Source organism: Xenopus laevis, chromosome 7L (genome assembly GCF_017654675.1).
Source record: "Xenopus laevis strain J_2021 chromosome 7L, Xenopus_laevis_v10.1, whole genome shotgun sequence".
Taxonomy (NCBI): Eukaryota; Metazoa; Chordata; class Amphibia; order Anura; family Pipidae; genus Xenopus; species Xenopus laevis.
In genome coordinates this window covers 25625090-25648296 of record NC_054383.1, presented here as the reverse complement: position 1 = coordinate 25648296, position 23207 = coordinate 25625090, and the positions used below count along the sequence as shown (strand labels likewise).

At 39.5% G+C, this 23207-nt stretch overlaps 1 protein-coding gene across 1 annotated transcript in view; it reads left to right on the top strand.

Moving 5' to 3' along the window:
• pdzd7.L (PDZ domain containing 7 L homeolog) overlaps positions 1-22561 on the top strand; it is a 32854-nt gene extending 10293 nt beyond the window's left edge. The window contains exons 7-16 of the mRNA XM_041568700.1: positions 1810-2310; positions 4388-4570; positions 5819-5860; positions 7753-7922; positions 12795-12886; positions 12981-13072; positions 13764-13853; positions 15126-15719; positions 16328-16428; positions 22333-22561. Of these exons, the coding sequence (XP_041424634.1) occupies positions 1810-2310; positions 4388-4570; positions 5819-5860; positions 7753-7922; positions 12795-12886; positions 12981-13072; positions 13764-13853; positions 15126-15719; positions 16328-16428; positions 22333-22473 (2006 nt within the window). The 3' untranslated portion in view covers positions 22474-22561. The remainder of the gene's footprint in view (positions 1-1809; positions 2311-4387; positions 4571-5818; positions 5861-7752; positions 7923-12794; positions 12887-12980; positions 13073-13763; positions 13854-15125; positions 15720-16327; positions 16429-22332) is intronic.
• The last annotated feature ends 646 nt before the right edge of the window (positions 22562-23207 follow it).

Genomic DNA, 23207 nt, shown 5'->3' with positions numbered 1-23207 from the left:
TTTATTTACTGAATTTTCAGTAGACATAAGGTATGAAAATCAAAATTACAGAAAGACCTCTTATCTGGAAAGCCTAGGTCCCGAGCATTCTGGATAACAAGTCCCATACCTGTACCTTGTAGTCATTCCAAACTAAGATATAATTAAACCTTATTGAGATAAAACAATCCTATTGGGTTTACTTAGGGGGTTATTTATCAAAGTCCGAATTTATCTCAATATTTTCTGCTACAAACTACGATCAAATCTGTTCGGGTTTTTTAAGCTTATTTATTATTACAGTTTCCCGAACATTTGATTTGCGGGGGGAAAAAATTAAGAATTTTTCATCCGATTTTCACAATTTTTTCAGATTTTTCATCCGAAAAGTCAGATTTTTGCCAGAAAACTTTGGGGTATTGAACAAAAGCCTGCGCACATAAAAAAATCATTGGGACTGCTCCCATTGACTTATATGGAACCCCGACAAGTCTGAGATGCTGGATTTTCTGATTCTGACTTTTCCATCCTCAGGGATTTTTGCATTCGGAGTTTAGTAAATAACCCCCTTAATGTTAAATGATTTTTTTAGTAGATTTAGGGGCAGATTTACTAAGCTCGAGTGAATAGTTCGAATAAAAAAACATTATAATTTCGAAGTAATTTTTTGGGTACTTCGACCATCGAATTGGACAAATTCAATCGAATCGAATGATTCGAACGATTCGAAGTAAAAATCGTTCGACCTTTCGATAATTTAAGTACTATCTCTTTAAAAAAACTTCGACTTCATACTTCGCCAAATTAAAGTTACCGAAGTCCAATGTTAGCCTATGGGGACCTTCCCCAGCAAGTTTTTTTTGGTTGAATAAAAATCGTTTGATCGATCGCTTAAAATCGTTCGAATGGTTCAATTCGAACAATTTCATTGTTTGATCAAACTATTTTTATTCTAGCTTTTGCTCTAGAAACCTTCGACTTCGATATTCGAAGGATTTTTAACCCTCGAAATTCGACCCTTGATAAATCTGCCCCCTAAGGTATGGAGCTCCAAATTATGAAAGATCCCCTTATCCTGACCCCAGGTCTCAAGCATTCTGGATAATAGAGCCTATACCTGCATTTGTTTTTTTTAATCTATCTATCCTCACAAAGAAGAGACCACAGTGTCACAGTTTTTTTTGTTTGAGTTGTGTTTTTGCCCTATCAAAACTCATTGTGGATAACCCTATGCGCTGTATCAATATTAGCCATAGCCCCTCTTACTACTGCCCTTATGGGTCTTGTTCTTAAAGGGACAGTAACATCTAAAAATTAAAGCAATTTAAAGTAATTAACATATATATTGTTGCTCTGCACCAGTAAAAGCTGTGTGTTTGCTTCATAAAGACTTCTATAATTTATATAAATGGTGTAGCCATGGGGGCAGCCATTCAAGCTGGAAAAAAAGGAGAAAAGGTTACATAGCACACAACAGATAAGCCATATCCAATACAATGGTGATTTCTCTGTTATCTGCTATGTAACCTGTGCCTTTTCTTCTTTTTTTTCCAGCTTGAATGGCTGCCCCATGGCTACACCGTTTATATCAATTATAGTAGTCTTTATACAGTTTATATAAACTATAGTAGTCTTTATGAAGCAAACATACCAGTTTTACCATTGCAGAGCAACACTACATTATATTTTAATTACTTTGATACACCTTCAGTTTTTAGTGTTACTGTTCCTTAGAAAGCTCTTTAGAAATATACAATTTTTCTTTAATCGTCTCTTCTTCTTCTTTTTTTCGATCAATAAAAAAAATCTGCATATGTTTTTCCATTTTAGTGTCTAATGGCCAATTTCAGCAACTCTCACAAGCCTCTGAAACCAGTTCTTCTATTTCTTCCTATTCATCTGGAGCTCCGTTAAGCTCAATAAATGGATATCACCAAGCTCTGATCTCTAGCCCAGCATTGTATGAGCCAGGGATGGTGGATATAGGCATTTCTACAGATGTCTTTGCTGAGGAGACCTTGTTGGGCAGAGCAGAAACAGCCATGCAAACAGACATTAATGTGGTTCCATCTGGGCTCTCAGATCTTGACGGAACTCCCAAGTTGGGGAGAACTGTATCAGAGAGCAAGAGAACTGTGCATCCCACGGTGCTTTTGAAGGATACTGCCATAAGAACAGAAAGTTTCCTTGAATCACAGCACAAGAGGAAGCAGAAAAGAGGCTCCAATGAGGAATATTCTAGGGCAGAGTCTTTAAAAACAGCCTTATTGTTGGCACTCAGTAAACCCCGAAGGCCTATCAAAAGATCTCAGAGTTATCTAACTGTATTGGGTGAGTTCTTAAAAACAGTTCTTGACATCTTAGACGATATATTTTGTTTTGGTTGATTTTGTTTATTTAAGCAATTGCTTCACTTTAAAAGCTGTGAAAGAATTGTGGTTTATAGGTTTTCTGACCTCAGTTAACACGTGTTATGGAGCATTCTCATCATGCAGTGTCAATGACATTTTGCGACCACCAACTGAGTCCGTTTTTTAAAAAAAATTGGATTATCTTATTGACATTTCATTGTGGGACGGGTGACTGTTTTTTGCACTTTGCACCATTTTCAGCCATCAAAATATCCCCTCATTTTTTTTTTTGCATTTAAACAGCAATCCGTGTACTGTACTGTCCCTTTAAATATAAACACATCAACATAGGTCAATTATTCTTTACATTTTACACCGTATAGCATTGAAGTCACTGTTTTATATATATATATATATATATATATATATATATATATAAATATATATATATAGACCTGTGAGTGCAAGCTTTTTCCTTTTTCTACCTTACAATTTTGGGCTTGTAACCTTTAAGGCAACCTTTACCTGTTTACGAGTTGTGCGGGCTTCCACTTCTCCATATATATATATATATACACATACTCACGGGCTTCCACTTCTCCATATATATATATATATATACACATACTCACGACAAGTGGTATGTAAAAAAAAAATAAACAGATTTTGTGGTTTTAAACGGATAGTTCACCCTTACTTTAACTTTCAGTGTGTTATATAATGGGCAATTCTAAGTAACTTTTCAATTGCCCTTGATTTTTTGTTTCTTATTATTACTCCTTACAGCTTTAGACCCCATCTAAAAAACAAATGCTCTGTAAGGCTACAAATGTATTGTTATTGCTACTTTTTATTACTCGTCTTTCTATTCAGGCCTCTCCTATTCATATTCCAGTCTCTTATTTAAATCAAGGCATGGTTCCTAGAACACTTTGGACACTAGTTACCAGATTGCTGAAATTGCAAACTGGAGAGCCACTGAATAAAAAGCTAAATAACTCGAAAATCACAAATAATAAAAAACGCAGATTGTCTCAGAATATCACTCTCTAGGTCATACTAAAAGTTAATTTAAAGGTGTACAACCCCTTTAAATGCAATGCAAGAGAGAGCTAGTCTTTACAAAACATATGCAATTTTAATTGCCCGATCGCAGATTTACTAAAGGGCTGACGATTCGCCAGCGGTACAGTTTTTAGGCACTTCGCCGATTTGTTAACCGGCACAGGCTTAACTTCGGTAGTGAAAGAGACAGATGCTAGCGCTCATTGGCACTCTATCGCCAGGCGAACTTTCGCTCTGGCTAATGGACTATACTCTGTAAATTTACCAAGATTCAGATTTTACTGAACGTTACCTCTTTCACCAGACTTGACTTCACCAGCTCAGACCAGGTGAAGTGCACTGGAGTGCATAGATCTTCCTTAAACTTCTGTTAATTACATCATATTTTTAGTGGAAAAAGTTTCTAAATCCCTAAAAACGCTGGCGTGTTTTCCTTTTTTCAGAGTGATAGCCTGCAAAAGTCCTTAATTTTTTTTTGGCTTACCGGGTTCCCCCATATATTTTCTAACATATGGAACATAAACAATACACTGGGCTCATGTGTAGGGCAATATAACAACTCTATTTTCTTTATTAAGGTTCCCTGGACTTGTGTAGTGTAATGTATTTTCTGCAACATATACCTCCATTAAACTTTTAATTTCCTGCCGTATGCAAATTAGCCTGAGCGAAGACCTGCGCTAGGCAGAATTGAACGCTAGAGCATCTTCGCTTTGATTTGCTCGCATTGCTGAAGTAACGCTAGCGAAAATTCGCCAGCATTCGGTGCCCTGGATGCAACTTTTCATTTTAGTAAATTAGCGTTGTCTGAGCAAATTTTCGCCTGGCAAAGTGTTGCGATGGCTGCGAAGCCGTCGCTGGCGAATTTTCGCCGCTTAGTAAATTTACCCCTAATGCGGGAACATTGATTGTGATATAAATTTTTTTTTATAGTAAACAGCCCTTTATCTTGGTTTATATTAGTGATATCTATTTGTTCACTCAATCTACAGAAGCCAAGAAGAACAAGAAGACAGAGAAACGTGCAGCTGCAGAAAGTGGCATCACCTTGAAACGTTCAAAAACTTTCATGAACGTTTTTTTTAAAGGCGGACGAGGCAAGCAAACTGGAGAGGCTGCAACTCCAGAAGCGCAGAGAAAAGCTAAATCTCAGCCACAGAAAGACCAAGAAAAAGGTACAAACCATAATGCAGAATAAGATATAAAGTCTTTTAACTGATATTTCTCATGCTGGATAATTGCCCCTGTAAAGACCAGTTACCAGTTACAATCATTGCAATGCTTAAAATGTAATACTCTTATTTATTGAAATCTATTGTATTTATTGAAAATGTAGGCTGGGGCACCCATAAATGCAGTGTAAGAACTTCACTTAATGGGTGCACTTGCCATTTGGTGATGAACTGATGAGGATGTGGCTGTCCGTTTATGTTAAATGCAAACAACATATTTAAATCCATTATTATAGCAGTAGGAATACAGCTCAGTAAGAGAGATGGGTCATTGTTTGGCACCTGTTTGGTTGAAACTTCAGTGATGAAGACCACTCAGCTGCATTGGACAAGGAACAATGATATAAAAGGGAAAAATACATAATTAGGGGCACCTACTGATGAAGGTGATTGGTAGACTATCTGCCCAATACAGAGAAATGAAATGCAAGATAGGAAATATTAGGATAGGAAACATTTATATGGGTGACCCTAGATTTGGACAATTCTCATACATTATTAGCAATTCTACTTTTTGCAACACACAGTGGCATGGTTATCAACCAATCCAATTTGTTTCTCTGGTAATCTGATCCAATAGCTCATGTATCTAAAATGCCATTTACCTTAGGTCAAATTGACACTAGCTACACCTTTACTTTACTTACTTTTACTACTAAAATATTGACAAATTACTTTTTGACCATGAGACTCCCACAGTAAAATGTTGGGATCTATTGAGACCCTTGTCCCCCTTCCATGTGTAGGGCAATTCTAGAGAATAATGTAGCTTTGTATCTTTACTCTATACTCTAGGGTAGTGATCCCCAACCAGTGGCTCTTGAGCAACATGTTTCTCAATAAACACTTGGATGTTGCTCCCAGTAATCTCCAAGCAGGTGCTTATTTTCGACTTTTAGTTGCATAAAAACCAGGTGTACTGCCAAACAGAGCCTCCTATAGGCTGCCAGCCCAAGAAGGGGCTACCAAATGGCCAATCACATCCCTTCCTTTGCTCACCCTGGAACTTTTTTTTTGTTTTGTTGGTCCCCAACTGTTTATACTTCTGAATGTGGCTCAAGGGTAAAAAAAAAAGGTTGGGGACCCTGCTCCAGGCAATAGTACTGTATAGTCCTTCATGTTAACTTGAATTAATTTGCTTCATATTCCAGAGGATCATTTTCATTGTTTTATTCTGATCTCTTTTTCCAGTTAATATTGTTCAGAAGTTTATGACCAGAAGCTTGAAAAGGGGTAATGTGGTAATTTCTCTTGTGTGGAGTCATACCTGGGAACATTGCTTTGCTGGGCAATACTAAGAATGTTAAAGAAGAAGTCGACCTTTAAATTATTGAAAATGCCTAGTCTTGGCAACTGAGATGTTGCTAAGAATTGGTCAGTGCTGCAGTGATTTAAACTATTCCCTCTCTCCTGTCTACAATTACTGCCCTGTGGGTAGTGGAGTGCAGGTTGAGAAATTCTTGACCTTTACTCAACCCTTAACCGACCCAGTCTGCTGTTCCCCCTCTATTTATAGACCCATGCCCGCTCGCAGTGATCTTGCGAAAGGGGTGGGCGTGTCTATACATTTAGGGGCCAGAAGCCGGCAGTGCTAGGTCGTGGGTGAGGAGAGCTCAACCTGGACCTGCCCGAGACCCGAAGACTTTGTGCAGGAGCCTGCCTGAACCTGCCAACTCACGAGTAAACCTGCGGGTTTCAGCCCGCACATCACTACTGTGGGGCCCTTTTATGTGCTGGGACAAGGGTGTCACCCCTACCTTACCCCCCACCCAGCACCCAATCATTCCCAGAGAGAAACCTTGCTCTGTAGAACAAATGAAGAGTCACTGGGGCAAAGCTGAACTGTTCCCAGGTATGTGTGGATCATTATGTCCTATAAAGATGCACGTAGAAAAACTAGTTTTTATGTATTTATTTAATTGAGTTTACTCTGCATTGCTGAGCTGACCAGCTCCACGCAAACAACTCAGACTAGATTTAAACAAAATATAAAAACATTTGACTTTAATACTGTTACTGAAACATCTCGAGAAACATCTCGAAACACCTACCGAGGTGGGCCTATCACCATAGGCTTTCTAACAATTTTTAGGTCAAAGAAAAATCGTTTGATCAAAGTGGAAGGATTTACATTTTGGCAGTGGAAAATCGAGGGTTAATTAACCCTCGATATTCGACCCTATGTAAATCTGCAAGTGTGGAATCCCTTATCTGGAAACCCGATAAACAGAAAGCTCAGAATTATGGGAAGCCATCTCATATAGACTCACATTTAATCAATTCACATTTTTAAAAGTAATTTAATTTTTCTCTGTAATAATAAAACAGTAGCTTGTACTTGATCCCGACTAAGATATAACTAATCCTTATTGGAAGCAAAACCAGCCTATTGGATTTATTTAATGTTTAAATGATTTTCACTAGATCCAATTAAGGAAAGATCCCTTATACTGAAACCCCAGGTCCCGAGCATTCTGGATAACAGGTCCCATACCTGTATTTTAATGTTTCTAGGTGTATCTGCTGTGCATCTTTATATTCATGTTGGATCATGCAGTGTGTGGTTTTGTTTTTGGTGGATTTTTTTTTCTGCTTCTGAACTTTAGTCTTCTTAAAACTAAAAGTTCTATCTTTTAGTCAATAGAGATGCTCCTGACTCCTGGAGACTCTTGCACAAGCCTTTCGCCAGCCCTACAACTTGACTGACAATTCATTTTATGTTTTTTTAATTACACAGAGTAAGATGCAATGGATTTAAAACCTTGGGAGGAATAGAATTGGAATCAGTGTCGGACTGGGACAACAGGGCCCACCCAAAAACCTTAGACCAGGGGTCCACTCTCAGTACTAATATTCTTCATCTCCTCAATCAACCTCTGTTCTCCTAGTCTGTTTTCTTTATTCTATAATCAATTATTCCATCTATGTAGCCTCTTTGTTCTTATAGAAATAGGGAATGGCCATGAAATAGACCAAAAGTTTAGAGGCATGAGGACCCACTGACACCTGGGCCCACCGGGAGTTTTCCTGGTATCCCAGTGGGCCAGTCCGACCTTGATTGGAATGGAGTGATTTTATTTCTTTATTCCAATGGCTTGTTGGGTTAAACCTTTTTTTCCCCATAGGAAAAGAATGGCGTCGGCCTTTTATCTTTGGAACACAAAAGGACCAGAATGCAGTTCATAATGGAGACATGCAGTTGTCAGTGGATGACAGGTTGGCCGTTACTGAAGACATGGCCTTAAAACTACTGAACAAAGACGAGGTTGCAGCTGTACTGCGCCACTGCAGAAGGGTAAGCATCTAAGAACTTAGAAGCGGTGGTTCAACTTCACGTTTACTTTAAGGGGCACATTTACTAAGGGTCGAATATCGAGGGTTAATAAACCCTCGAATATCGAATTCGTAGGATTTACCGCAAATCCTACGAGCGAACGAGCGAAGGAAAAATCGTTCGAATCGAACGATTCAAAAGATTTTAATCGATCGATTTTCCTTCGAACAAAAAAAACTTAGAAAACTGATGGGGAACATTGTAGCTCGGTAGGTTTAAAGTGGCGAAGTATGTAGTCAAAGTTTTTTTTAAAGAGACTATCGAATGGTCGAATATTCGAACGATTTTTAGTTCGAATCGAAGTCGTAGTCGAAGGTCGTAGTAGCCTATTCGATGGTCGAAGTACCCAAAAAAAAATCTAAATTCAAAGTTTTTTTTACTTTGAATCCTTCACTCAAGCTTAGTAAATGTGCCCCTTAGTAAATGTGAATTGCTCATTCTAAGCAACTTTTCTATTGGTCTCCATGTTTTCCTTTTTATAGTTTTTTAATAATTTGCTTTCTTCTTCTGACTCGGACCCAATTGCAAATTATCTCAGAACATCACTCTCTCTATCATGCTGAAACTTAATTTAAAGGTGAACAACCCCTTTAAGGCCAGGGTCTGTCAGGCATTAATTGTGTCGCATTGAATGGAAGGCAGTAATGGCCACCAGCAACTCAGTGCTTTCTCCATGATTAGAAAGAAGACAGCCTTCAGCTTTCCTAACAAGTGTCTCAGAAGCAATCATCTTCCCTGGCCACAGGCAAACCCTGCAGGGTATTTGTTGCGATTTTGTGGTTTGCCTGCCCAACAGAAAAGCATAGGATGGGAGCAACAGGCATTCTGGGGCATTATGAGTTGGTGCAGATTCAGAAATGATATGTTCATACATTTAGGGTAAGGGCACACGGGCAGATTCAGGGAGATTAGTCGCCCCGGCAACTTCCCCTACCTTCCCGCTGGCTATGATGAAAAATCGCCAGGGGGATGGCACTCGCGGTGCTTCATTTTCTGAAGTCGCCCGAAGTTGCTTCATGAGGAAACTTCGGGCAACTTCAGAAAACGAAGCGACACAAGTGCTATCCCGCTGGCGATTTTTCATCATAACCAGCAGGAAGGTAGGGGAAGGCAGTGATTTCCCCAAATCTGCCTGTGTGCCTTTACCTTTAAATTAACTTTTAATATGATGTAGAGAGTGATATTTTGAAATAATTTGTAATTGGTTTTCATTTTTTATTATTTGTGGTTTTTGTGTTATTTAACTTTTTCTTCAGTAGCTCTCCAGTTTGCAATTTCAACAATCTATCCAAATTCCCCTAGCAACCATTCATTAATGAATAAGAGACTGGAATATGAATAGGAGAGGACCTGAACTGAAAGAAATAGTGGCAATAACATTAGATTTGTAGCCTTACAGAGCATTTGTTTTTAGTTGGGCTCAGTGTCCCCAATTTGGAAACTATCAGAAGAAAAAAGCAAATACTTAAAAAAAAAACTATAACGTTGCTTAGAATTAGCCATTCTATAACATACTAAACGTTAATTTAAAGGTGAACCATTCCTTTAAGTAGGACTACATATGGTGCACTTTAGCAGGCAAAATTATTATCTTAAAGGGCACCTGTTGGGAAAAAAATATTATCCCCAACCATGGTAACAGTAATTTTTTTTTCTAATTGCTCCCGGACATCTTTGGTTAGGGAAAATATTTTCACCGAATAGGTGCCCTTTAAATCCAGCTAGAATTGTGTAGGCGATATATCACCCTCTGGGGAGACTCCCCCCACTACTACTAAGTTGTTTGTATGAGGCATGTGGTACATAGACTGATTATCCCATTCCATGTCAAATTTGCACAGAATTGTAAAGTGATGGTTTCTTCTCAACACAGATTTAGAAGAAGAAAAAAACTAACAATATCACATTTATTTGGGAAACGGAGTCCAAACTGGCATAACAAAGTATTTGGGATTCAAAAATATAGGGCCTACCCCGGCATTACCATATAGAAGTCTGCTTCTCCAGGCAACCGTGCATTCCACTGTTAAATAACTAATGTCCCCCCTGTTAAATAAATCATCTTTAAGGTATAACTTCCCTTCAAGCTCTTTATTCGTTGCATTGTTTAATTAATAGTATTCCAATGCCTGTCCTACAAGACATGGCTTGACACAGAAGAAGGTAAGAAGGAGGCTTTCAGGTAACGTCTGTTACAAAAGAATGGGCTAATAAAACCCCCTATTGTCCTTCATGAGTGCTGGTGATTAGAGGCACAATAAATACTTTAATGGAATACTGTTACTTATGGAAAGGCTGCCCAACCACAACAGGTATCCACAGCACACACAAGTCTTATCTTTTTCCTTACGTACAGTATCAGGGGGATTGGCACCCCCTAAATAGACAATAGCAAAGAAGAGGTGGTGACCTATGGCGAATGCCTTCCCTCCTCTACCTTAAAGCTGGTCCTGGAATTTGTGTCTGTCCTTAAGCAAATTAAATATTTATCTGTCCCCAAAACCATTGCAGTTCTGGTCTGAGATCCGTTATATGGAAACGCATTATCCAGTAAGCTCCGAATTACAGGAAGGCCATCTCCCATAGACTCCATTATAATAAAACAATTATTTTTTTAAACTTATTTCCTTTTTCTCTGCAGTAATAAAACAGTAGCTCGTACCTGTTATCCGGAAAACGCCAGGTCCTGAGCATTCTGCATAACAGGTCCCATACCTATATGGGAATATTTATGTACTGTATTAGAGGCTAGAACTAGCCTATCCACACTGAAAATCCCTACTGGAAAAAAACGTAAAGGGAAAATAAAAGGGAATACAAATCACGCGTCTTAATACAATCCTATCCACATTGAAAATCCCTATCAGAGTCTGGAACTGCTGAATTGCCAAGTTTCGGTCATTAGGGGGCACTAAGGTATAAGCATTAAACTGCCAATTGCTGGTATTTCTTTCAAAATCAGCCTTATTTAAAACACATTATCAAAGAGCTGAAATTGATATTCAGATATTCGTGCCAAGCTATTTATACTGCAGGAATTATCGATTGACATCAAGATGTTGCTTTTGGGACACCTTTATTCTTGAATATGTTAACCCACCTCAATCCAGTTCCCCAGTTCTACTGGCTTTTCCTCAGCACTGCAGAATATTGTACAGACATGGGACCCCTTATACAAAAACCTGTTATGCAGAAAGTTATAATTTATGGGAAGAGTCCATTTTAAGCAAATAAATCAGATTTTTGAATTTCCTTTATCTCTGTAATAATAATAATTAAATAGTAGCTTGTAGTTGATGATAACTAAGTTGTTTGAATCTATATTGATGACAGAACAATCCTATTGGGTTTATTAAATGTTTTAATGATTTTTAGCAGATTTAAGGTATGGAGATCCAAATAAAAGAAAGATCCCTTATCTGGAAAACCCCACGTTCTAGATAAAACATCCTATACCTGTAATTATTAAAAACTCTAGAATAAAATATAATAATGAAAGATAAATGAAATTTCAGGCCTAAGGCAGTGATGTAACTAGGGCAGTACCTGGGTGGCCCAAACATTTATTGCTTCCCCCATGGATACTTTTGAACTTGTGCCAGAGACATTTCTGGTCCCCCAAAGCTAATAAACATGTCAAGATTTGTTTAGAAATGGTATGAGGCAGGCAGAGCAGAGAAAGTGCTGAATGGAAGATTCAGCTGTTAAGCAAAGTACTTATTTAAAAGGAGGCCTGGATGGTTCAAAATAGCGCCTGGTATTTCAGATACAGATACAGATACACTGATCTGTGACAGCTTATAGCAGCCCTTCTGTCATTTGCCAGTTTCCAGACATCCAGTCGGGCCTGTAATACATAAGGATTTCTATTGTTTCCATTATTGTTTAGAACAGTGTCTATTAGGGTCTACTGAAATTCACGTACTTCGTAAATTGCTAACGCTATATACATAAATCATGATGAGCCAGATCTGCCACAAAAATAGAGATGGCAAACCCAATGACTTGTGGAGTGTTGTCATGGCTGTATGTTAGAGGGCTATGGCAGACCAGGAGAGTAGTCAGCCGCAATACATCTCCTCTGGGGGTGACCAATCTCCTGGTCTGCCATCAACCTAATGTGTGGGTCAATTTACCCTCGGCTCAGGAGCTTTCAGACGGACACAACAAACTACATATGGGTCGCTGTTATGTGGAAGGTCTAAGAATTTTTTTCAACCAGGATCTTCTGGTTCCCAGGGGCGTATTTATATATAGGCACCTGAGGGCCTGTGGCTAGGGGGTGGCCTTGTGTTCCATATATACTAGATTACTAGACTAAAACAAAAATGTCTCCCCAGCCATGTCACTCACCTTGTAAACCCAATGGTGGAGTTGGCGGGGGTAAAAAGTTTTGGCATTCATTGTGGTGCGGTGACTGCGGAGTGACATCATGCGTAACCAGAAGTGATGTCATACACACCAGTGTTTGACATCACTTCCGCAACTTTGAGGTTGCACTAAGGTCCAGTACCTGTGCCAGCCCCCAATGGTGTCAACATACTTATCCCACCCCTCCAGTGATATGTCCACAAATAATTCACCTACCTCTGATGTCATTGGGAGGGAGTAGGCTCAGGTAGGTAAGTAGTGCGGCCAAACGTCGGGTGGCTTGGGTGCAGGTTGAGTAATCACGGATTAGCTTCAGCATGGATTAAAGAATTTGCAACTGGCCACTACTAGTGGCTGGACCTGGTATGGTTCTTCAGTACAGAGGGTCAATCCTGAGGGCTAAAAAGAGTCCAACATATGATGAGTGAACATGTCCATTTCTTTTTTGGCCTTTCTTCACAGTACATTCAGGAAGGTGGGATTGAAGATCTGGTGAGACCTCTGCTAGCAATTTTGGACCGCCCAGAAAAGCTACTACTTTTACGAGACATACGGTACAGTATAAGGGATTGTTCAGTTTTGCTATTTGCTGGGATAATATAGACTGGCTTTTTAAACAAGAACGTTTTCTTGGCTCTTGCCTTTTAGAGGTTTAATCACTCTCACGGATCTGGGCAGATTCGACAGCATGGTTATTCCTCTCGAGATGGACGCTTATGACGCGCTAAAAAGCAGATCAGGTAGGGGATCACTGATAATAGAAAGATGTCAAGTTTTGTCAATTTCACTTAAATTACTCTTCTACAATATTGTTTAAACCTAGCTAGTTTATTATTATTATTATTATTATGGTCCACATCCAACCCTATTTTGACTGGAATAGCCTTGAAAACAGACATACCAGAAAATGGATGACATTCTTGGAGCTTGGGGGACAAAATTGGTTGTGAATTTTCGCAATTTGGCAGATTAGGAATTTCCTGTTGATGGAACTCCCCCTCTCCCAAGGTAAAGCTCAGAAGAGAATATTAGAAAATAAAATATAATAAAATGAAATGATATCATCTACAGAGAGATTGCTATAAATTATATACAGTATAGTTCTCCCACCTGGGAAGTAGGAAGTTCATTATGAAAGAAAATAATCAGAGGCAACAATAACAAAATAGATGGCAGTGGTGCAATAAGAGCACATGTGACTGGCCTTATGGGCCACCACCAACCACCTTTCCATATAATTATTTTATTGGAGTGGCCTAGTGATCATGGGCAGCCCAACAATTCTGTATTACGATCCATCATTCTCCCAACATGCCTGCTTTTTCTCTTTACCCTTTAAAGTTGACTAGCACCGTCATATACTGTATAATAATAAGCTGCATTCTTTTTTAACAAAATTATTTTTCACAAGATTTGAAAATTGTTTTACAGTGACCCCCACCTCAGTGACCTCTCCTGCACTCAGACCTGCTACTCACAGTGAGACGCTTCCCAAAAAACATCTGATCACACCAGTTCCAGGTTGGTAAAGTCCCCTAACCTACAAATCTGGCCATAATGCATAATCACTTCTTCAAGTGATTGTACAGGTATGCAGGGCCGGCCTTAGGCCTATTGGACCAATTGGGCCCAATTGGGCCCCGCGCCTCTGGGGGCCCCGCACCAGAGGGCAGCACAGGTAATATTTCCCCCAGCACATGATGCTGCCTGGCCTGCCCCCAACTCCTCTCACTCTCTTACCTTGTCTGCCCCTTTCCTTTCTATTTTGTGCCTGTATGCCCTTATTTTCCTAAATACTTGGTGTGTCGGGAGCCAGCAAAACTTTGTCTAGGGGCCCCGCCAACATGGTCCCAATTGGGCCCCACATTTGATAGGACCAGCCCTGCAGGTATGGGACCTGTTATCCAAAATGCTCTGGACCTAGGGCTTTCCAGATAATGGATCTTTTTTTAATTTGGATCTTCATATCTTAACTCTACTAGAAAATCATGTAACCATTAAATAAACCCAATAGGCTGGTTCTGCTTCCAGTAAGGATTAATTATATCTTAGTTTGAATCAAGTACAAGCTACTGTTTTATTATTACAGAGAAAAAGGAAATCATGTTTTAAAATTTTGATTATCTGGATAAAATGGAGTCTTTGGGAATTGGCCTTTACTTTAATCAAAGCTTTCTAGATAACGGGTTTCCGGATAACGGATCCCATACCTGTATTGCTTTCTTCCCAGACCTTCCCAGGCCATTTCAGGCCTCTCGCATAATGTGATGCTAGGACTTTGTCTATAGCTCAGCTGTTTTGTGACATTTATTGCTTGACATTCCATAGAAACGTGAGAAATGCGATCACTAGTGTGACTTGCCCCACCTTCTGTCTTTTATTGGCTACTCTTCCTGTTGCAGCTGAAAAGACAGAAGATAAAGAAGCAGGAGAGCAGGAGGGGAAAAAAGTTAAATAATAAAGGAAAGGGAAAGAGAAAGGGCAGCCAGAAGTCATAATGGAATAGAGGCGACAAGGTGGCAGTAAAATACAACGGGACAATGGCAACAGAACATTGAAGAACTATAAAAAAAATGCCTAAAAATATCACTATCATGCAAAGTTATAATAAACCCAAAAAGTGAATTCAACAGTCAGGTTCAGGTTACATTTGATTATATACTGCAAATTAAGAACAATTCTAAAGCATAGGAGAAATGCTTCTGTTCTGTCTTGGGGTCCTCTGATCCTCTGCAGCATTTGAGGTTCTAGACTACACAGTATGGTCATGTATTGCCACTTTTTCCTATCTAGATTACAGAGGAGCCTTCCATCTGAAACCTGTGGATGATTCAGAAAATGAAATAATGTTAGCCACAGAAATGGCTAGGTTAAAAGTTCCAGACCTAAACAATGGCAGACGGACAATTTCTAAAAACTTTACCCCACTTGAAGATGTGCCAGTTGATTCCTACGGAGAGCAACGTGTAGCTTCAAAACAGTCTTCCCCCAATCCAGTAAGACCAAACTGGCTCCTTACAGAATCCACAAAAGTGTCTTCCGATGCAGTATTCAAAGAAGATATATCTTTGCCTTCCAAAAATAAAAAGGAAGAAAAAAGCAAAAATGGTGTACTCCAAACTCTAAAAGCTGCTCGCAGTAAATCCAAAGAACGGAAAGACGATGCCTATTCTGTACTCAATAAATCCAAGAAATCTAGGCCACTCTTGTCTCAAATATTTGGCGGTGTTTCTCTAAGTCCATCAAACATTGATATCAAACTAAAACCTATAAATAAGGAGGTTAGGCTGGGAGGGAGAGATCACTCTGAACAAAATGGCCACCTTGAGAAGGAAGAGGAGTACGAGGTGTCAACTGTCACAGTCTCAAAGATGAAGCAGTCATTAGGTAAGTTTACTTTGCAGATCATCTATTGTCTTCTAAACATTCACCAGACACCTGCTTGAGGTGATACAGGCTGCAACTCCATCAGATACTCTTAGTTGGATACGTGTTTATTTGGTGTGACTGTCACTGAAAGCCGTGAGTGTAAGTGTAATCTGACCAGCTGGATCAATAAATGAGATAAAATTGGTCCCAACAGTGTAAGGTTCATGAGGGTGTGTTGGTTGTCATATTCACATGTAAACCAAGATGCTGGACCTTTCAGTAGCACCTTCTAGTGAAATATAGCCAGCTCAATGTGAATTACAGCCTACAGGGTTTTGCATACTCCATTGCCCAACAGCCAGACATGGTGTCACAAAGTTAATAACCTATTGAATACAATGTTTGCTTTTAAAAAGCTGCTCAGTGTTACCTGCTAGATGGTTGTTATGGGCTTATAGACCTAGGGCAAGCACCAATACTTTTATTACATTGTTCCCTTAGAGAAAAGCTGAGAGAATAAGAAAATAAACACAATGGGAAGGGTAAAGCCGGGAGCAGTCCACATGCCACAGAAAGATGTAATGCACATGTAACTGCACCTGACCTATTATGTGTCATTGTTACAGGCATCAGCATCTCAGGTGGCATTGAATGCAAAGTCCAACCCGTGGTTAAAATAGAGAAGATATTTCCAGGAGGTGCCGCTTCTCTCAATGATGTTCTTCAGGTAAAAATAACAGCATTGTCACACATTGAGCTGTTGAGGTCAGTTGCTTTGACACCTGTTGGGATTGTTCCCTTCTTAAGTCAATGTAAGATGTTGGTTATTGAAGATGAATGTGGTGGGTGTTTTGCTCTACCTTGGTATCCAACCATGGACTAGCCATGGCTCAATTGACCTGTCTGTGTAGCAGAAGATCTCCAGTTAGCCCCAGTTAAGGACAATTCCCATCAACTTTATTTCCACCATCGGTCTGTGTAAGACCGATTACATTTAGGCCTGTCTGCATCAAATTTACTGTAAAAGTGGTCCCTCTATGTCATGTTGTCTGTTGGACACAAGGAGACACAGTCCAGGCCTAGGTTCAAGTATAGCAGCAAAAACAAGAGAGTAGAAGTGTTTAACAGCTAGACATATAGGCCATGACCAAAACAGAAAGGTTGAAGTAAAAAAAAATTACTGAAGATAAGGAAACTGATGAATGGCATAATAGGAGGAGGAGTTCCCAGGGGTGGAGGTGCCAGATGAGGCCTGGGGCTTAGTTGACCCAGGTGGAAAGAAGAAAGTTATTAATAAGAGCATCTTTGAGGAAGGAAGTGAAACAGAGGAGAAATATAGAGAAATAAAGCAATACAAGCTGAAAAGGAAAGAAATGTTTACATAAGAATAAAAATTAGGTTTTGGGGTGAAAGCAGCAAGAGAGAAGGAGGAAGCGTTAAAGAGAATCAGTGAATACTGGAAAATTGGAAGGTGCTTGTGAAGAAGAGACAAGAATAGCTTTCTAGATGTCTCTCTGCTTTAACTAACAACAAACCAATGGCTTCAATATTTGGCATAGAATTTCATGCTAGACCCAAGTGTACTTGTGCTAGGGTTACTTTAAATTTCAGAACTGCATAGACCCACCTCTAGGGCGCCATGTTTTTATCATGTTTTTTGCAAATTGCCTCTTGGCCATTGATCTGCTGAGATCAGTTGCTTTGCACATTTTTGTTCTTTAGGAAAGTTGCATATAAATCCTGCCCTGTCGATAACATGCAGTAATAATAATAACGAATTACTCTGGAGACAGAATTAAGCCTGACTCTGCAATAATGGTAAAACAGATATTCACTTGATTCTGCTCTGGTTGCAGCTTTGGCCTACAAACTGTATCTGTTTCCCTCTTGCTTCAATGCACCATAAACCATTTGCGCTCTCATCATTTACACCGTCATCTTTATTAGCAGCGTTAAAATTGTTATTGTTAAATGCCTCCGCCAGCAGAAAAAATCGACACCCCCCCCCCAAACATTCAGGGTTTCTGTCTGTTACGGGAAGCATGAAAGTTTAATTACTTTGCCTGTTTTATGAAGCGGAGACGATGCGACTAATTTAGTGGTTATTAAGATAAAACTTATTAAGCTCTTGGCAATTATTCTCGGAGACAATTTTCTGCCGTGTAATTTTATCACTTGCGCTGAGGTGACAGAGTTACCATTTAATTATCCGCACACAAAGTTTGCATTGGGCAACTGATCCCTACTGGGACATAAAATAGACAAGGGCAATTGAAGGGCAGATTGAAATCCATGAGAAAGACCACCGCGTGAGCCCTATTTCTTTGTACTCTTGTTCAAAAGCAAGATAAATGCATTAACCACTGCATTATACAGGAACTGATACAGACGTCAGGTTCCCAGGTTACATTTTGTTCTGTAACATTCCATGGCACGATCAAAAAGTTCGGATTAAAGGAGAACTTTCCATTAGATAATCTTGGTCCTCTACAGAGGCCACACCCGAAGCAAAGGTTGGCATCTTGCCAGTATTTCACCGGCTCCAGGGCCAGTATTACAGATTTATCAGCAATGAAGTTGCCGGTAACTTTTTAGTGCCTGGTTGTTCTGCGTCCAATTACCCCAATCCCACCTCCCTGTCCCCCCCCCTCAATCCAGTCTATCAACTGCCTACTCACAATTCTTCCCTACACTTCAGACAGAGATAGCACAGCTTCTCTACTGTTATGTCATAGCCCCATCCATTTTATGTCACGGATCCTCCCCCTCCTGGTCCTGCCCCAGGGTGGGGGGTCCGAGGCCCACCAGGGCTTCTGCCACATTGCCCCCCTGGACCACCCCAGCCACAACCCAACTCCAGTGCTGAGATAGTAGATGAGCGTCCCCTGAGGATGGATAGGTAAATGCTGGAATTCTCAAAAGGAACATTTTCCTTTCTAAAGGTGGCCAAAGACACACAGATAATATCGTACAAAACTAATTTTCATACGATATTCAATGCATGTATGGTGGGAAAAGAGCCGACCGATATCGGCAGAAGACTTGGATACCGGTCGGCTCGTCGATTGGGCTGGATGGAAAATTTTGATCGGGTGCCTTTGAAGGTGCCCAAACATCATCCATTGTTATTGCTGAATCGTCAGATACAGGTAGAATTCTTTTGTTTCTATCTGTATATCTGATGATTCAGCTCTACACGTGTGTATTGAAACGAATGATCTTTCTTGGAAACATCTTTTCCAGGAAAGATCGGAATTGTTACGTCTATGGCCACTTTAAGCTATGATGCAGCTCCTGACTTATGATGGGAGCAACTTACATCACACATAAAGAAGGTGAATAGGAGCATACATATACAGAAAATTAACATGCAAAGCATAAACAATCAAATGTGGGCATTTTAAACATATTAACTAACCATTAACTGCTGGGGCAGCACACAGGGCCCATGGCCACCTTTGCAGGAATAAATATCGTCCAGGACATTGTAATACCAGCCAGGTGGCAACCCTAGCAGCACAACTGAAGCTGATCTAGTCCTGCTTAAAGTGATACTGTCATGGGAAAAACAATATTTTTAAAAATGAATCAGTTAATAGTGCTGCTCCAGCAGAATTCTGCACTGAAATCCATTTCTCAAAAGAGCAAACAGATTTTTTTATATTCAATTTTGAAATCTGACATGGGGCTAGACATATTGTCAATTTCCCAGCTGCCCCAAGTCATGTGACTTGTGCTCTGATAAACTTCAATCACTCTTTACTGCTGTACTGCAAGTTGGAGTTATATCAGCCCCCTCCCTTTTCCCCCCCAGCAGCCAAACAAAAAAACAATGGGAAGATAACAGCTCCCTAACACAAGATAACAGCTGCCTGGTAGATCTAAGAACAGCACTCAATAGTAAAATCCCATGTCCCACTGAGACACATTCAGTTACATTGAGAAGGAAAAACAGCAACCTGCCAGAAAGCATTTCTCTCCTAAAGTGGAGGCACAAGTCACATGACTGGGGGCAGCTGGGAAATTGACAAAATGTCTAGCCCCATGTCAGATTTCAAAATTGAATATAAAAAAATATGTTTGCTCTTTTGAGAAATGGATTTCAGTGCAGAATTCTGCTGGGGTAGCGCTATTAACTGATGCGTTTTGAAAAAAACACATGTTTTCCGATGACAGGATCCCTTTGAACTCCACATTCTACTGGCTGCCAATTGTCAGTTCCCAGAGGAAACAAATGTAAGTACGGGGGAAATATACAAACCCCTGCAGTAGTGCCCTGGCCCATATTCTAAAGTGCTGTACAATAGAAAGGTGTATATATATATATATATATATATAATATATATATTTAATGTACAGATTACATAGAAATACTGATAAAAGAGGCAAAGAGAGCCCTTCTTATTAGAGCTGACAGTGTAAAAGCAAAAGGGGTATGAGACACAAGGAGTAGGGAATGGGCAAGACCAGGAGTCAGCCAAGTGAACAACAGCTGGGCTAGAGGGTATGGAAACATGTTTGAAGAAACTTCCAGAAATTAACGTAAACAATGACAGTCTAGTCGGGACAAGTTCCCTCCTTCCTTCCCTTAGGCTGAGAGCACTCGTAGGGGTTATTTATTAAAGTCAAAATGCCAAAAACTCGAAAAATGTGAGGGTTTTTTTTTACATAAAATCTGAATTTTTAGTGGAAAAAAAAACCTCGATTTTTTCAGATTTTATTAAACCCCGAGGGTGTTAAAGGTACAAATAAAAAAGTACTCGACTCAGACCTGCTGAGAAGTCAATGGGAGAAGTCATGAAGATATCCTGATCTGTACTGGATTTTGTGCAATAATCCGAAGTTTTCATCGTTTTCGGGCAATAATCCTAAAAAGTTTTCGGGCATCAAATATTTGAAATACTTGAATGATTTGATTTTTTTCATGATTTTAACAGGTTTTTTTTCCCGTACAGGAAATTTTAGGGAAAATGTATTAGTAAATAAGGGAAAAAATCTGTGTGGATTTGGTTGGACTATTTTTCAGAAAATTATGAAAAAAATTCAGATTTTGATCCTGCAAGAACTAAATAAAGAGGTGGTATGATGGCATTAGGGTGGAACAGTGACATATGGTGGTGGGGCTAGGACATTTGGGAGGTGTTTGTGCCCCATGTAGGTGGGATTTTGACATCAGAGGTGGTTATTGGCCAGATTATTGTTCGGATTTCTCAAGGTTGACCCAAACAGCCCTAAGAAAAACCAAAATGTTAGGGTCAAAAACAGGTAGCAAAACTATCTCCATTGCTCTCAGCCTGCTGGGGGTTTTCCCATGTTATCAGGCTGTTTTTTTTTACGTGTATATAAAAGAAATGGAAGAACAGGGGACAGCTGTATAACTGTAATTTTGAGTATTTGAAGGTTTCCATATAAATATAATGTTTATAATAAAGAGAGTTTTGTTTAATATCAATTTCTTGTTCTTTCCCAGCTCTATGAGGTACTTCCCAAACATGTTTATTGGTTCATTGTTAGTATATGTCCCTTTATCTAACACCCAAGCTAATCTTTAGTTATTGATTGAAAATAAGGAGTGAGAGACAATAAAAAAAATGAACCAAAGATGATCCCTAAAGGCCCCCATACATTAGCTGATAAAAGCTGCAGACAGACCGAGTCAGCAGCTTATTGGCCGTGTGGGGCCCACCGACATCTTCATCCAATCGAAAGCTGGCCAAAAGTCGACCAGATGTCGACTGGGCAAGGTAAAAAATCTTGTTGGATCGCAGCCGCATCTGTTTATTGATGTAGCCTCCATTCTGATCTGATCATTGGGCACTAGAACCCACGATCGCATCAGCCCGATATCACCCACCTCAATGTGGGCATATAAAGGAGAGATCCGATTGTTTGGCGACATCTCCTTGTGTAAGGCCACTTTAAAGGGATCCTGTCATTGGAAAACATGTTTTTTTCAAAACGCATCAGTTAATAGTGCTACTCCATTTCTCAAAAGAGCAAACTGATTTTTTTATATTCAATTTTGAAATCTGACATGGGGCTAGACATATTGTCAATTTCCCAGCTGCCCCCAGTCATGTGACTTGTGCCTGCACTTTAGGAGAGAAATGCTTTCTGGCAGGCTGCTGTTTTTCCTTCTCAATGTCAGTGGGACATGGGTTTTTACTATTGAGTGTTGTTCTTAGATCTACCAGGCAGCTGTTATCTTGTGTTAGGGAGCTGTTATCTGGTTATCTTCCCATTGTTCATTTGTTTGGCTGCTGGGGGGAAAAAGGGAGGGGGTGATATCACTCCAACTTGCAGTACAGCAGTAAAGAGTGATTGAAGTTTATCAGTCACATTACTTGGGGCAGCTGGAAAAAATTTCTGGGATGTTATTGGTAATGGGGTGGGGCATTTCTGTCTTGGATCAGTTTAATTTTAAGGAAAGTTGGGAAAGAGATATAGGTTTACAGATATAGGTTGAAATAGGGAGAGGAGAAATATAGTTGTGTATTGTTAGTGTAGAGTTATTATTGGAAACCAATACCTGCACATAAATAGGGTGTTGACGCCCCCTCTAGCAATGTCTATTTCACTGTATTATGAACACATAAGCTTGAACAAACTGTATTTTCTTTGTATCCTCCAGGCCGGCTATGAACTTGTCTCTGTTGATGGGGAAACCCTACAGAATGTGACACATCAACAGGCAGTTGACATGATTCGCCAGTCTTACAGTAATAAGCTTAAGGAGCCAATGGAAATTGTGGTTAAAATACCCAAAAAATAAGAACAATAAACAGGTTTATGTTTGGTTCGTAGAAATTGGTCTGTATGCAAAACCAAAAAGAAAGTCATTTCTGAGGGCTGAGCTTGGGCTGGGTGCCTTTAATTCCCTAGCAATTTGCTTGTTTGTATATATGTATAATCTGTGTTTGTTTGTATATATATATATATATATATAACATGAGATGGTTAAAACAGAAGAATATGTTGAAATAAGAATTTTCTAAGTCATGTAATATATCATGTACATTTTCAAAATATTTTTAAATGTTTTATAGGATGTAAAAATAAACATTTTTATGCACAATACTTTTAGAAACTGCTAAAAAGTCGTTTCTCCAGACCAAAAACCTTGTAGTCAGTCTATGCCTCTATAAATGCAGGTTGAAAGTCTGGCACAACAGAACTGCACCTAACAAGCAATACTTGCTACTGTTCTGGTTGTCACAGGGAGCCTCAATTGTGAACTCCTCAAAGTGTCACCGGTTTAAAGGAACAGTAACATCAAAGAATGAAAGTTTTTAAAGTGATACAAATATCATGTAGTGTTGCCCTGCACTGGTAAAACTGCTGTTTGCTTCAGAAACACTACTATAGTTTATATAAACAAGCTGCTGTGTAGCAATGGGGGCAGCCATTCAAATGAGTAAAGGCTCAGGTTACACAGAAGATAAGCTCTGTAGAACATAATGGTGTTATCTGTTATCCACTATTTAACCTGTGCCATATAGTCTTTTT